Source organism: Sinocyclocheilus grahami, unplaced genomic scaffold, assembly GCF_001515645.1.
Source record: "Sinocyclocheilus grahami isolate Dianchi unplaced genomic scaffold, SAMN03320097.WGS_v1.1 scaffold44.1, whole genome shotgun sequence".
Lineage (NCBI taxonomy): Eukaryota > Metazoa > Chordata > Actinopteri > Cypriniformes > Cyprinidae > Sinocyclocheilus > Sinocyclocheilus grahami.
In genome coordinates, this window is record NW_015505223.1 from 2,915,901 (window position 1) to 2,930,865 (window position 14,965).

The following is a 14,965-nucleotide window of genomic DNA, read 5'->3' on the forward strand; positions in this document are numbered from 1 at the left end:
AGTGATGATTTAATTTTGTGTGTGTCCTAGATTAACATGCAACTATTCAGCTGAATTCCCTAAAAAGTGTGAACACTGCAGTTCTGCGATGCTATAAAGATGTTTATCAGAGCATCTCAACTCCACAGAGCAACATTGACTCAGGAAATGAGAATGATTGTTTTTGCAATTCTGTCTGATGACTGTAGCTACTCAGAGCTGACACGATTCATGTTGGAGATAGTTTGGCTGACTGCGCTATACAGGCTTGCCTTTGCAAATAATTTACGTTGAATAAACTGAACCATGATGCTTCTGTCCAACATTGAACAGTTTATCTCACTGCAAGGTCTAATTAAAAAAAGTTACTAACTTTTTTGACATTGACCTGACCATCGTTGATTAACCACATGCTCTTTACTTTTTAGCTCCATGTTAATTGTAAAACTAGATTTGAGCAGATACTTATTCATTTTCCCCTAGTGATTCATGCCTTTCAGTTAAAGACATTTGCTTGTTAACTCTAAGATGTCCTGGTGTCTACAGGAAACAGCGCAGCACTCCAGTGAGTTATTTACCAAATATTTCTGCATTTAATCTTTTTAAAATTGTGCTGAGGTGCCTGAAGAAATCACCAGCCACATTAAAGCGCCCAGCAAATGCTGCTATGAATAGGATCTATCCGGTCTGCGGGTTACTTTTTGGATCCAAAGCAACGTATGGCTCACTGTGACCCACTGTGGTCTGTCTTTCATTGCATTCTGCCACCGGACACCCACATGTTTCTAATCCAACATAGACACCCCCACACAAACACACAAAAACCCCACACATGCTTCTAGAAACGCACATACATGCCTACACACACAGACAGCTTATTATATCATCCTTAATCCCAGTTACACACTTCTTTATTCATGTACATGCTCGTGTATAGACACCACAAACTAGGACTGAGTGACAGCATATGTATTCTTTATTCAATGTATTTTTTTATTTTTTTTTATTTTGTGGCACCATTATGTTGACCAATTTGCCATTTGATGCCAAGCAGATTCAAAATATTTCAGTAGGTTTTTCAATAAATATTAAAAGCCAACCAAATGTTTCAGTATAAACAATCAGTCCACATTGTTTTGATTTAATGAATAAATAATTTTTACTTATATGCATCAAAGTGTAATGATCAGCCTAACAGGCTGGGTTACAAAGTTTAAAATGGACTCAGATTTTACTCTGTGGGAGGTTTGTAGGTGATAAAAGAATGACATAAAACAGATATAAGTTTAGTAAGAACCGTGTATTTACAAAGTTCACGGTACTTTAAAACAGCACAATAAAACCAGGAAAACTCAATCTGTTAAAAGCATAAAGTTCATTGCACCATACCCTAAAACAGTCCAAGAACCATACAATTCTTAAAGACACATACACACTAAAAATGTCATGAGGAATAAAATGGACTTAAGAAAACTCTATTATACATAAAATCATTGCAATAAATAGAGCGGTAAAACATGTCTCTTATGTGACAGTGTCACAAAAGTAGCACTACATAGCAGTGCTTACTTATTTGTATTTTTACAAAAATACTTTAAAACCTTTGAAATGCTATGTGGAGACTTCAATGAACATTGTTGTGATGAAATGGGAATTGAATTTTGTTGGAATTAAGGGAATTTTGAATGTTTTCTAATATTCAGTATATCCCCCAGCCTTAATACACACATACACACACACACACACACACACACGGAGAAAAGTTCATGCTGTTCTTCTGTTTTGCTCATTTTAGAAGTCTCTTGCACAAACCTGTTGTTGTATGTGTTCTAATCTTGTTACATTTTCCTTCTGTGAACCTTCACAAATCGTATAATCATTTTACCATATTTTTGGCTTTGTACGCAACGCTGTTATTTTTGGCACACCAGTTTTCTTGGCAGGAAAATAAAAAATTAAGTAAAACTAAAACAATGCAAGAACTTATAAAAAGTAAACAAAACAAAGTTGGGACCAAATTCTCGGGTCCAAAGCTCTGGGTGTGAGAGCTGCAGCACTTGAAGATGGTACAGAAGTTGAAAACCTCTCTCTCTCTCTCATGTGGCTCTGTGACTCTGTACTGTTTAGCCTTCCTTTAGCCAGTTCTCTTCATTATAGCTGCTGTCTCTATAAGCTCCATAGTCTTCCTCGCTCCCATAAGGCCCTGGGGTCAGTAATCTACCCTCGGACACTGCTAAGTCTCATTTTCCCCATGATAAGCCAATCAGCAGGAATGTCTTGCAGACTCCATAAACTCCCCTGCCAGCCAAGGTGGCATCTACAGGACTCGGGCTGGGGTCTGTCTCTCACTCTCTCTCTCTGTGTGTGTCTCTCTCTCTCTCTCTCTCTCTCTCTCTCTCTCTCTCTCTCTCTCTCTGTGTGTCTCATGTGGCTCTGTGACTCTGGACTTGTGAGCCTTCCTTTAGCCAGTTCTCTTCATTATAGCTGCTGTCTCTATAAACTCCATAGTCTTCCTCGCTCTCATAAGCCCCTGGGCTCAGTAATCTGCCCTCAGGCACTGCTAAGTCTCATTTTTCCCATGATACACCAATCAGCAGGATGGCTTGCAAACAGTGGCCCCAGTGGCATCTACAGGACTCGGGCTGAGGTCATTGAAAAAGCTTTGAAGACAGTAGATCTGTTCCAAAACCTAGTGAGCTGCCTTGCTGTCTACAGCCTACATGGGCAGCATCTCACTCTCAAACAACAGTTGATTACAATAAGAGTTTGAGGTTAGCATGTTGTTAAGGTAATGGTGTGATACACACAAGTAGTAATAAATAAAATGTAGCATTAGATTAGAATGATTTTATAGCAACTATTTTTGTTAATATAATTAAATAAATGTATTTGAATGTAATTTTTTTGAATATTTACATTTCATAAATTTATTTCAATATAATATTTTGTAAATAATTGATATGAATAATTTAATATAAACATTTAAATCATTTTTTTTTTATTCAATTATCTAATTATATTTATATATGGCCACTATGCTCATCGCAGTACATTCTGATATTGCCTTCTCACTGAAACTTAGATTTGGTCCAAAAGAAGATATCTTATAAGATACCTTGGGAACAAACCCTTTTCCCTTAAAATGCTGTCTTACAGGCAGCTCACTAGTTTTTGGAACAAAGCATTAGGTTGGTGCTTTCAAAGCTGCAAATCTGATTTAGTACTGCGATGGCCTTAAGCTGAGTTCTAGAGAGAACAAAGTGATAAAGAAAGCAGAGTAAAACCTATTAATCATTGTCTTTATTTCCTTTTTTCCAGAAACTTGGGGAAGTCGGGCCTGAGAGTCTCATGTCTTGGATTAGGTACGTTTACGGCCTCCTCATCGAGGCCTTTTGTGAAGTAGATAAGGAAACCTGCAACCAACAACACAAGCTTTTGTATTCTTTTTTTGTCACAAGACGATTTTTCTTCAAACAGTAGTGGCAGACAGCAGAAATCTGCACCGTCCAGCCAGTGTAGTTCTGTTCTCTCGAGCTGGGCATTAAAGATTATCCATGTTATCTGTAGCATCATCTTAAGGCTTTACTCTTTAGTGTCATTGGTGGATCACTGATAATCATTTAAAGCTGGTTTATCTTGTGTAAAGCAGTGACTGATTCTAGATCTCTTTACAGGAACATGGGTGACGTTTGGAGGACAGATCACAGATGAGGTATGATCGACCCTGATGTCTGCTTTTATATTCTCATGCATATACAGTACTTACAGAAATAGTTCACCCAAAAATGATTGTCCTGTCATCTTGTACTCACCCGCATGTCTTTCCAAACTGTAAACAATATTAGTTTTATTTCTTCCATGGAACACAATGGTGTTTATATTTTCCATAAGTATCATCAAAGTAGTCTATAAGCACTATATTCCAAATCTTCTGAAGTCAGATTGACATATATCTTTCAGTGAAAATCAGATCTCATTTATGCTTGGAGAAAGAAAAAAGTTTGAACGTAGTTGATCTCACGACTGCAGTGCAACACATTTGAATGTTTTTAAATTGAACATCATAGAAGAAGAACATAATACTGGTTTAGAACATGATGGTTGGTAAATAATGAAAACATTTTCTTTTTTTCTGTGAATTAACCCTTAAACAGTGTCTGCAGATCCTTAAAATGTGTTTTTTTTCTCAATTGTTTATTTTTTTAAGACTAATAAAATCCTTACAAATCTTAAATTACCCTTATAACCTTAAAAAATATCTAAATACATCACTTTTTTTGTCTTAAGTTTACTTTTCAATTATGTATTTATTTATTTATTTCTATGTAAGACTGATAAAACATTTACATATCTTAAATTGCCCTTAATACATATCTAAATATAACACATTTTTGTCTTAAATTTACTTATCAATATTTTTTTATTCAAGACTGATAAAACCCTTACATATCTTAAATTACTCTTATATCGTTAAATAAATATTTAAATACAACTCGATTTTTTTTGTCTTAAATTTACTTTACTTTGCTTTAATCTACCCGTATACCCCTAAATAAATAAATATCTATATATAACACAAGCATTTTTTCCAAGTGAAAAATAAACTCTTCACAGAAAAATAAATATGATTACATGGCATTCTTCCATGAATCACCATTCACACAGTTCTTTCATTTTTAAAATTCCATCCACTTTAATGCACAGAATTTTAAACAACTGTGTTTTGCAAAATGCTTTATTTTTTTCTCTGAAATTAAACTGCATTCATAAACAGTTCTTGTCTGCTAGAACAGTAGTTTTTCATTGCCAGCGTACACTGTAAATGTGCCTAAACACATTAAAGATGACTTATTGAGTAGCACTGTGCAGAATACAGCTTTTAATAATTGAATAGACTGCCGCACCTTGAATGCTGGATCACCTGCTCTCCCTTCCATCCCTCTGACAGATTGCAGAGCAGCTGATGATTCTGGCGTACGAGAACGGGATCAATCTGTTCGACACGGCAGAGGTCTACGCTGCAGGAAAGTGAGTGCACCAAAATGAACACACAGCCCACCCCGTCCAATTACCATGTGCTGAAATATGTTCTTTCCGTTTATCAGAAAGAACATATTTCAGCACTTATTAGTTATTACTTAACTAATCATAAATTAGTCAAGTAATGGAATATTTAAAGAAGTTTACATAACATTTGCAGCCACTTTTGTATGGTTTTATTTCAAATATAAGTGGTGTTTGCTTATATTTAGGGTTAGTGATTTGAACAAACATTTCAGAAAATTTCAGATCTAGTTCTCTTTTTTTTTTTAGCATGAACTTTCCTCAAGTGTTCTTTAAAACTAGGGTTCATTTCAAAGGTGAATGAACATTACTGTGGCAGCTGACCCAGGGCATCGTTGGAAACGGCGTTCCTCGTCCGTATCTTGCGTGGGAGTTTGTGTTGATCTTGTCATAAAGACTCGGCACAAACAGCGAGGGTCATGTGCATTTACTTATATGGTGGATATCACAGTATTTCTTCTAGTTGGATCTTGAAATCACTTAATGTTTCATACAAGCCAGATTCATCAGCTGTGAGCAAGCTTCATTCATTCATTCAAGATGAAGCACATCTAATAATCAGTAATCAGTAGGATTATCCTGCTTTGACAACGAATACAATTACTCAGAGGCGGACAAAGTACTCAACTCCATTACTTGAGTGAAAGTACAGATACTGCTGGTCAAATATTACTCCATTACAAGTAAAAGTTGTAAAGACAGATTTTTACTTAAGTAAAACTACAGAAGTACTTGCTTTTAAAAGTACTAAAGTACCAAAAGTAAATTTCCTTTTTTATGTCAATGCACTTTTATTGTTGTACGTAATACTTGCAATACTTCTGAAGCAACTTAGAATACATTACACCTACTGAATACACTGACTAGCTTGTAGTATCTTTGGAATAAAGAGCTTTTAGAATGTTAAAAACCTAGGGGGAAAAAATTAACACCACTACCCACCCCCACAAAAGCAGGATGGTAGTGATCTCACACAGCTCTGACAGTGTGTGCACACATCTATGTGTAGCCATTCATCCACATTTGAACAGAGTGGACAGTGAAATCCTGTAAATACAGAGTGATAAGGAAGAAAAAAATCAAACCTGCTTTAAAACCGAGCAACACAACTAGCTGTACAACTTTACAACAGCAACACTGCTTTAACAAAAAAGCAAAACAGCAAGACTTATTTGACATCAAAACAAAAATTAAAAAAATGCTGTCTAATCACTCTTGCGGTACTTTGATGTTCACACACAGTGCTGCTTCAAGTCCAACACATATTGTGTTTTATTAGGAGATGCACTACAGTTCTTCTGTGGCTTTATAGGTAATATTTTCACTTACGCAATTTAGCAAAATCAGACAATATTGTCTAATATACCACAATATTAACTTCTTATTATTGAATTGTTGTAAATAAATATCACATTTGAAACTGGTCAATGTTCAAAAAATGCTGGGAAATCACTTCATGTAGCCCTGGGGAAAAAAAAGAAAGTCATGTTTTAGAGAAGAAAAAAAGATCACCTACTGACTTTCAAAGCTGCTACATGGTAACAACTTTCTACTTTGAGGACCTTGATAGAAATGTAGTGGAGTGAAAAGTGCAATATTTGTCTTTCAAATGTAGTGAAGTTAAAGTCATAAGTTCCCAGAAAAAATTATACTCAAGTAAAGTACAGATACTCAAAAAGTGTACTTAAGTGCAATACTCAAGTAAATGTACTTGGTTACTGTCCGCCTCTGCAATTACATGACCTAGTGCCACACTATATGGGGGTAGAGAATTAGAAAATAATTAAGAGATGTAGTTACCCAAAAATAAGATTATAAAATGCCTAAATCTTACACTTTAATGTTTTTATTTTTTGTTTATGTGTAAAGTGAATGGGCTCTGCCTGTCATATACACAAAACTTGCAATTTAAAGGGGTCATATGATGCTGCTAAAAAGAACATTATTTGGTGTAATGAAATGTGTTTTCTTAACTTTTATAAAGAATATCTCTTTGGATTTGAGACTTTAGTCTTTGCAACTTTACAGATCTTCTTTATGCACCAAGAGCTTGTAACACTCCGAAGAGAAAGGAAAAATTGAAATCGCATCATATGACCCCTTTAAGTCTCGTTTTTGGAAGTTAAAACACTTTCCCTTAATATATGTCATCATATTTCCTTTATAATTATATATAATAAATGTATATAGTATTTTATATACATACATACACATATATATATATATAATTGATAGAAAAACATTGCTTAGATAATGTATTTTTTACTTAATATATTTCTTTTTTAATAAAACTAATAAATAAAAAGTATTTATAATAATAATCGTGTGTGTGTGTGTGTTTTTTTTATTTTTTTTTAAGAAAATTTAAAACGCACTGTAATATCGGTTTTCAAAAATAAAACTTTATTTTTGGTGATTTCCATGCCTAGATATTATAGTAGATATAGATAGTCTGATGGTATTTTTTTTTACTCTCATTTGACACTTAACCTTATTAAATGTATTTTTGGCTGAGATATACTTCCAATTTGAGAGATTTGTATCTTGACAGTAACACGCCTGTAGTTCGGTGAGTTCATCTCAGAGGTTATTCCCTGCAGTGCTAAGAATACATATTAAAAGCACATTTTCCTTCCTCCGAATAAGGAAAGTTGCCTGACACATGATGTTTCATAAATAAACTGTGCAAATTAGGTGAGGATAGCGGTTGGTAATGTGCTCTGCCATTAGCTGAGCGCTGGGCACAGGCATCACTGAACGTCGGCGGTGCTGATGGGGTGAGAGGAGTGGGAAGACATGAGAGTGGGAAGGCCTGTTTTATTTATCCAATTGGAATAAACACGGCTCTGGCAGCATCTACATCATCTCTGGCAGCTGTGGTCAGTGCAGTGCGTTAAACCCACGGGCCATGACGGGACAAACACCCCTGCATAAATGCCCTGACGTGTGTGCACACATCAGCTTTTGTCACCTCTCTCTCTGTCTTTCTCTCTCTTGCACATAAGCAAACATAAACACAGGCTGAGCCGCCCCCTCACGCGTCTGTGTCCATTCTCCGTCTCTGCTCCACATGCTAACATAAGCATATCCTCATGAAGATGAGCCGCTTTCTGCCGTCTCGGGGAACCTCCTTTGAAGTTGGGACTTTTTAAGAAAGTGCAGTGTACATTAATGTGGATTAATGAACCGCTCTCCGCAGCTAATGACCACTAAATCAAAGCACAACAGCTACCCTTCAACAGCTTTCTGTTTTCATGTAACGCATGGATCATTTTGAAACATAAAATCAATCAAGATTAAAGACGTTCATCAATCTTTTTGATAGATTGCTTAGTTTGTCGGACTTTATTACACAACTCTCTGGAATACTTGATTCTGAGTGCTCAGTTGCGGCTTTCTGTGATAATGTTTTTATTATATAATATTTTTATAATAGAATCAATTGTATGTATTATGCACATTGCTATGTATATCAGATGGATTATTTACAGTGAGCAGGTGTGCTTTATCTTGGGGCTTTGTTGGGTTTGTTTGACGATCATGACCAGCTGACTTTATATTATCCCTTGTGTGCAATTAGAAAAAAATGCATATCTTATATTTACAATTGGACCTTTTCTTCCATAAGTTGGTTAACCTGATCACAGTGTTATTTCAGTAGTATTCTATTATAGGTAACACTTATAAGTATACAATAATAAAGTACTAAAGTAACATCATTAACAAACTATTAGTTTATAGTTTATTCATAGTTTATAACTGTAGTTAATACATTAATAGACTATACAAATAGTTAGTTCTTCATTATCACTGTAATTAACACGATTATTATTGTTTAATTAGCTCATAGTAAAGGAATTGTTAATTTAATAAGGAGTGAATAGTTCTCACTTTAGATTAGGTCACGGAAAATGGGAAAATGTCATTAAGTGTTTTAAAACAACCTTTATTGAACATTAATTGCATTCATATTCACTGTCCCTTAAAATTTTACAAATACATTAAGTACACACACACACACACACACACACACATGTTGGCATATGTGGTTTACAGGGAACCTCCATAGGCTTAATGGTTTTTATACTGTACAAACTGTATATTTTATCCCCTAAACCTACCCATCACACAGAACTCTCTTTCTCTCTCTCTCTCTCTCTCTCTCTCGCGCTCTCTCTCTCTTTCTCTTTAAGAATAACATTTGTTGTTTTTGGAGTTTGACAGAGTCTTGCTTCATTCACTTTAACTAAATGGAAAAGAGCAGCAAGTGGTGGTGCAAAGTCACGGGTTTAGAGCAAAATACAGGTGATTTTCATTTTAGGGTCAAATGGTTCTTTAACATTCTCTGTCTGCCCATAACATGCCACATTAGGTAAAAAAAGAAAAGAAAAGAAAAACAAGGATTTTTTTATGGAGATTAATAGTAAAGCAGTGGGTGGGTTTTGTAGCGTCTGGGAGCGTCGACTGAATTACAGCACCGCGGTTCATTGAATTTACTAGTTTGCGGCCTGGGGGAGAATCTCACTCACCGGGGCAATCACAGCCCGAACTGTATCCTCATTGGGCCCAATTAGCACCCTCAGCGCCACTAAAGGCTGCCAGAGAGTCTTTTAGTCTCCAGGCTGTTACTGACGCTCCTCCTCATCTGCGTATGAAAAGGAGGCACATTTTTCAGGGAGTTAAATATGCTTTTAAAGTGGAAGTGAAGCAGTCAGTCAAGGTAACAGTATTTAGAACAATAAAAAACATGATTAATGTAACCATTTTAAAGAAAAAAGGATGTTTTGTTATAGCTTTTGGAGCAAGAGTGTTGCCATCTTGCAGTACCACAGCATGTGACGTCACGGGGTTGGTTTGCTCCATTGGCCAGTGAAGTAATATAAGCATTTCTTTACTTTTTGAACACACAAATGTTTTTGAAATGGAGGAAGACAAACTTGAAAGGACTGTTGAGCCCATAATAATTGCAATTGCTTATGCATTTGAGCCGATTCGGTGAGGAGACTGAGAAGTAATACCATTTCAGGTGGAAGAAGTCATGAACCTGCTGGTTTGGGGTGAAGAGCGAGTGGGAAACAATACGTCTTTACGTGAATACTTGTCAAAGCTGCCATTCTGACATAATTTTGTATGCATTTGCTTTTGTTATAGCTTTTGGAGCAAGAGTGTTGCCATCTTGCAGTACCACAGCATGTGACGTCACGGGGTTGGTTTGCTCCATTGGCCAGTGAAGTAATATAAGCATTTCTTTACTTTTTGAACACACAAATGTTTTTGAAATGGAGGAAGACAAACTTGAAAGGACTGTTGAGCCCATAATAATTGCAATTGCTTATGCATTTGAGCCGATTCGGTGAGGACTGAGAAGTAATACCATTTCAGGTGGAAGAAGTCATGAACCTGCTGGTTTGGGGTGAAGAGCGAGTGGGAAACAATACGTCTTTACGTGAATACTTGTCAAAGCTGCCATTCTGACATAATTTTGTATGCATTTGCTCAACGCATTCTATATGAGATAAATCAGATATACATAAATAAACACAATATTACAACGTACAATTGCACAAAAGGCTGCAAACGAACAGCGCGCATCTGAAGTGTCTCTGAAGGAAATAATGCATTATTTATCGGCTTTAAGATATCGGCCAAATTTTCTTATCAGACCGATACCGATAACATAAAAAATTAGCATTTATCGGCCGATACCGATATGGTGGCCGATATATCGTGCATCCCTACTTAAAACACTTTAATGTTTAAACTGACAAGACTTAAAACACGTGAGAATGATAAACTTTCTTGAGGAAGCAGCACTAGCCCGATCGTTCGGATCAATCTTATTAGATTTATCGTCCTGTTAACATGCAGCAGGTAAGCTAATTGTATGGGTGAACATAAAATACATGCCACTACTGGTGAATGAGCCAGTGTAATGCAGATATGTCTGAAAGGTCTGCCATATCAATAAAGATGCCACATGAATGATATTGAATGAAGCGTTGTTTGTTTACATCACTTTGTGCCTCGCGTTATGAGAACAATGTTTGGGATACCACAATCAAAACTTAGTGATGTTGACAGTTTGATATTGAATATTCATTAAAATTATGTTGAAAACCAAAAACATTTGTGTGTTAAAATAATATTTGTGTCTTCAAAAAGTAAAGGAATGCTTGTATTACTTCACTGGCCAATGGAGCGAACCAGCCCTGTGACGTCACACGCTGTGGTACTGCAAGATGGCGACACTCTTGCTCCAAAAGCTGTAACAAAACATCCTTTTTTCTTTAAAATGGTTACATCGTGTTTGTTATTGTTTTTTTATTATTAAAGTGGGAATCAGTTTACTAAATAATGTAAACTTGACTGACTGCTTCACTTCCACTTTAACAGCCAGGTTGTATTAATTACTGATTCACATACCTTATCCCTTTAAGGCAAGACACTACATGCAAAATCATTTTGAGATTTTGGGCTATTATATATTTGTTTATGATGTGTTGTTTCAGACTAGTAGAAAGAAAACAACCAAAAAACAAGTTTAAGTGTACTTTATCCATTTGTGTCTGTAGATTTCAATTAGAATTTTCCATTGCATACCAAAAGTAACGGAGCACCCAGAAATTGTGTAAAGCCAGCCACACTTGATGTTTTTTGGAAACTCTTGCCGTTTGTTTTGTGATACGGTTCACACAGTCCATGAATAATCTATGTGCTGTTTATGGTTCACCGAGAGCATTGTTGCATGTTTCCAATCATTTGTCTGTCCACACTGAATGACGTGACAATCAATGCCGAATGGAACATATTGGATGGTTAATATACAGCCGTTTGCATCAGGAATTTGGACCAATAGGATTTTACTGTGGGCGGGGCTACAAAGGCACTCACCAATGAGCCAAAAAAGCTCATATTTCTTGACTGACATCATTAGGAAAACTCGGAATATGAAAATACATATAGCCCTGATAGAGACTTGTGGCATTGAAGGGTGCTTTTTAATTTACATGTATCACATTGCTCTCTTGAAAGAGGTGATTTACTGATCTTTAAAATGTCCCTTCAGCGGCCTGTTTTGTTGGCTGTATATGTCAATAAAATGACAGCATCATTTAAAAACTGCATTTTGTATTTACTTGCATTATCTTTGTGTAATATTTAAATTAGTTTGATGATCTGAAACATTAAAGTGTGACAAACATGCAAAAAAAATTAGAAATCAGGAAGGGGGCCAACACTTTTTCACACCACTGTAAGTCCGATAACCATCTGGTTTTCTGTTGCAGGGCGGAGATGGTGCTGGGCAACATCATCAAGAAGAAAGGATGGAGGTATGTTCATTAACAGCATACAGCTTTTCATTTCCTTCAGCCGTCTCTTGTCTTGTGCTGATATCTTGGCCTAGTGCCTCAGAGATTGTGTCATCGCAACCCCAGACAGACAGAAATATAAATTATTAAAGGCCCATAGATGTCCCATCTAGATATTGAATTATGAAAGGGTTGCATGGGTGTTTGTGGTGCATCTGATGTCCTGATATATGGGTGTGTAACATAACACGAGCTAAAGGAAGTTCATGGTTAATAGAAGCCCTTTTGTGAAGATGTTTTAATTTAAAGCAGGGTGGGGTCTCACTGTTTCTGCATAATGAGATGAAGAGGAACCAAACTCTCTGCAGGAAAGGGTCTTCACATTTGTGTGTGTGTGTGTGTGTGTGTGATAGAGTGCTGCTTAGTCATCCTGCTAGTCAGTGTGCATCAATATCAGGGCACACAACCCCTCACCTCTGCAGAGACATAGTTTATTTCTGTCCTCTGTGTATGTGTGTGGGCTTACTTATAGTTTGTGAGAGGAAGTGAGCTACAGTAAATCTGATAGATCTTCCCTTTGAGGAAGGATATTCTTAATATATATGTTGTGTATATATACACATTTTTAAAAATATGTAATACATACAGTGCTGGGTAGATTACTTACAAATGGATTACTTTTAACCTAACTCGTTTATCTCACAGACTTGAATAAGATTATTGTGTACCATAATGATAAAAAAAAAACTGTACTATGTCCTCATTTAGTCAGCTAAATAAATGTGTATGTGTATGTGTGTACATGCATTCCTTTGAAATTAAAATGGTTACCGCAAGCTATTATTCTGTTGTAATTGTTTGCAACTTCTTAATTACTTTTTAAAAGCCTTTCAAAAAGTGTGACCTAATTAAAAATGATTTCCTTTTTTTGCAGACGCTCCAGTTTAGTCATAACAACCAAAATATTTTGGGGTGGAAAGTATGTATATTTAATATTAATTATAAAGTGAATCATGGCATGGTGCAAATAATACTTCTTAAGCTTTAAAGTTTACCAAAGAGCTACAAGTTTCACTTATGAGTTAAGATTAAATGATGTATCTGTTGCTTTTTAGTTTTGGTACATGAACACTGAAGTCTTTGAAATAGTGTTATATTTTGAATTGAATAAAATATTATGGCCTCAATTCTAATATTAAATCAAGTAGTCTTTGCGATATAATTTGCTAAAGTTGGTGTCAGTGATAATTGCATAACAGTACATATCCTGCTGTTTTCTAGAGCAGAGACCGAGAGAGGACTGTCAAGAAAACACATTATAGAAGGTGAGTGGACCTCAGACATACACATTATAGAGCAGTAGTTAACTGAACTGGTTTAATTTTGTGCTGAATTGATTTGTGTTAGGTTTGAAGGCATCATTGGAGAGATTGCAGTTGGAATATGTGGACGTGGTGTTTGCAAACAGACCAGACCCCAACACACCCATGGAAGGTACATCTCAATCTCAATTCATTTGCTCTCATTGCTTAAGGTATTAAACCTTAGCGTAACTCGTACCGTCCTGTTTGTGCTCCAGATATAATTGATTCCTCAAATCACGTGTAAGCAAGATCTTTTCAATTTGCCCAGTTGGCCTTTTGTAAGTCGCCAACCTGAATTAAATCTCAACCAGTGTTTTCGGGTGAAAGGTTGGCTGCTCTGTAAGAAACAAGGCAGAGATGTTATTTGATCTACTTTTATTAGCCTAGCTGCCCTTTAGAAAGTTCACACAGTTCAATGGTTGAAACGCAAACAGCTTGGGGGTCTGTAGACATCTGCTGTTCTTGTCATTAAAGAGCTCGGCACTTCAATAGTCTGTTTCTCTCGTGTGTTTTTAGACAGATCTCATATAGTTAAGCGGGAGCAGTAAATGACTCTCTAGCTCAGAAGAATGATGTTTTGACACGGCTGGTGTTGGTTATTAAGGATGGATCTTTCCCAGCCCTCATTTGAAGCATTGTTTTCCTTGAGCTGAGATTCATATTGACCCGAAGCACGAGTTGTTTATTTTGTCTTACATATATTGATTAAAATTCTCCAACTTGATCTAGAAGCGATTTATCATTTAAACTCCCCACCCTTGCATTAATCTAGCTTGTTTTCTTTTACTCATTAATATTTCACATGTTCACCCATACTGACACGTTCTAATGGCATCGTGACATGATGTATGGTGCGGTAAATCTGCGGTCTGATTGACAGAGACGGTGCGGGCGATGACCCATGTGATCAATCAGGGAATGGCAATGTACTGGGGAACGTCACGCTGGAGTCCGATGGAAATCATGGTGAGTCACAGTCTCCTAAACTTTTAGATGTTCTCATCCCTGCAATCAGCATCAGCACCGGCTGCTTTTGTTCCTGAAGAGCCCTTCAAGAAGACTTGATGAATCTAAAGATGCTTGTTTAAATAGGTGCTGTCAGTGAGACAGTCTAACCTTAAATACTGGGTGGATCGGACACCTAAAACAGCACCGCACTGAGACAGACGAACCGTTTCACAGTGACAGAATGTTTAAAGACGATCTGTTGTTTGTGTTCAGTGACGCCTCGTCAGTCACAACTCATTT

The 14,965-nt window shown here is 36.4% G+C and overlaps 1 protein-coding gene across 4 annotated transcripts in view; it reads left to right on the forward strand.

The window, feature by feature from the left end:
• The window catches only part of kcnab2a (potassium voltage-gated channel subfamily A regulatory beta subunit 2a), a 145,883-nt gene that overhangs the window by 114,836 nt on the left and 16,082 nt on the right, over positions 1-14,965 (forward strand). For all 4 annotated transcript variants that reach the window (XM_016268264.1, XM_016268266.1, XM_016268265.1 and 1 more), the window contains 8 exons: positions 3,298-3,341; positions 3,654-3,691; positions 4,928-5,007; positions 12,330-12,374; positions 13,288-13,332; positions 13,635-13,678; positions 13,761-13,847; positions 14,598-14,683. In XM_016268264.1, the coding sequence (XP_016123750.1) occupies positions 3,298-3,341; positions 3,654-3,691; positions 4,928-5,007; positions 12,330-12,374; positions 13,288-13,332; positions 13,635-13,678; positions 13,761-13,847; positions 14,598-14,683 (469 nt within the window). The remainder of the gene's footprint in view (positions 1-3,297; positions 3,342-3,653; positions 3,692-4,927; positions 5,008-12,329; positions 12,375-13,287; positions 13,333-13,634; positions 13,679-13,760; positions 13,848-14,597; positions 14,684-14,965) is intronic.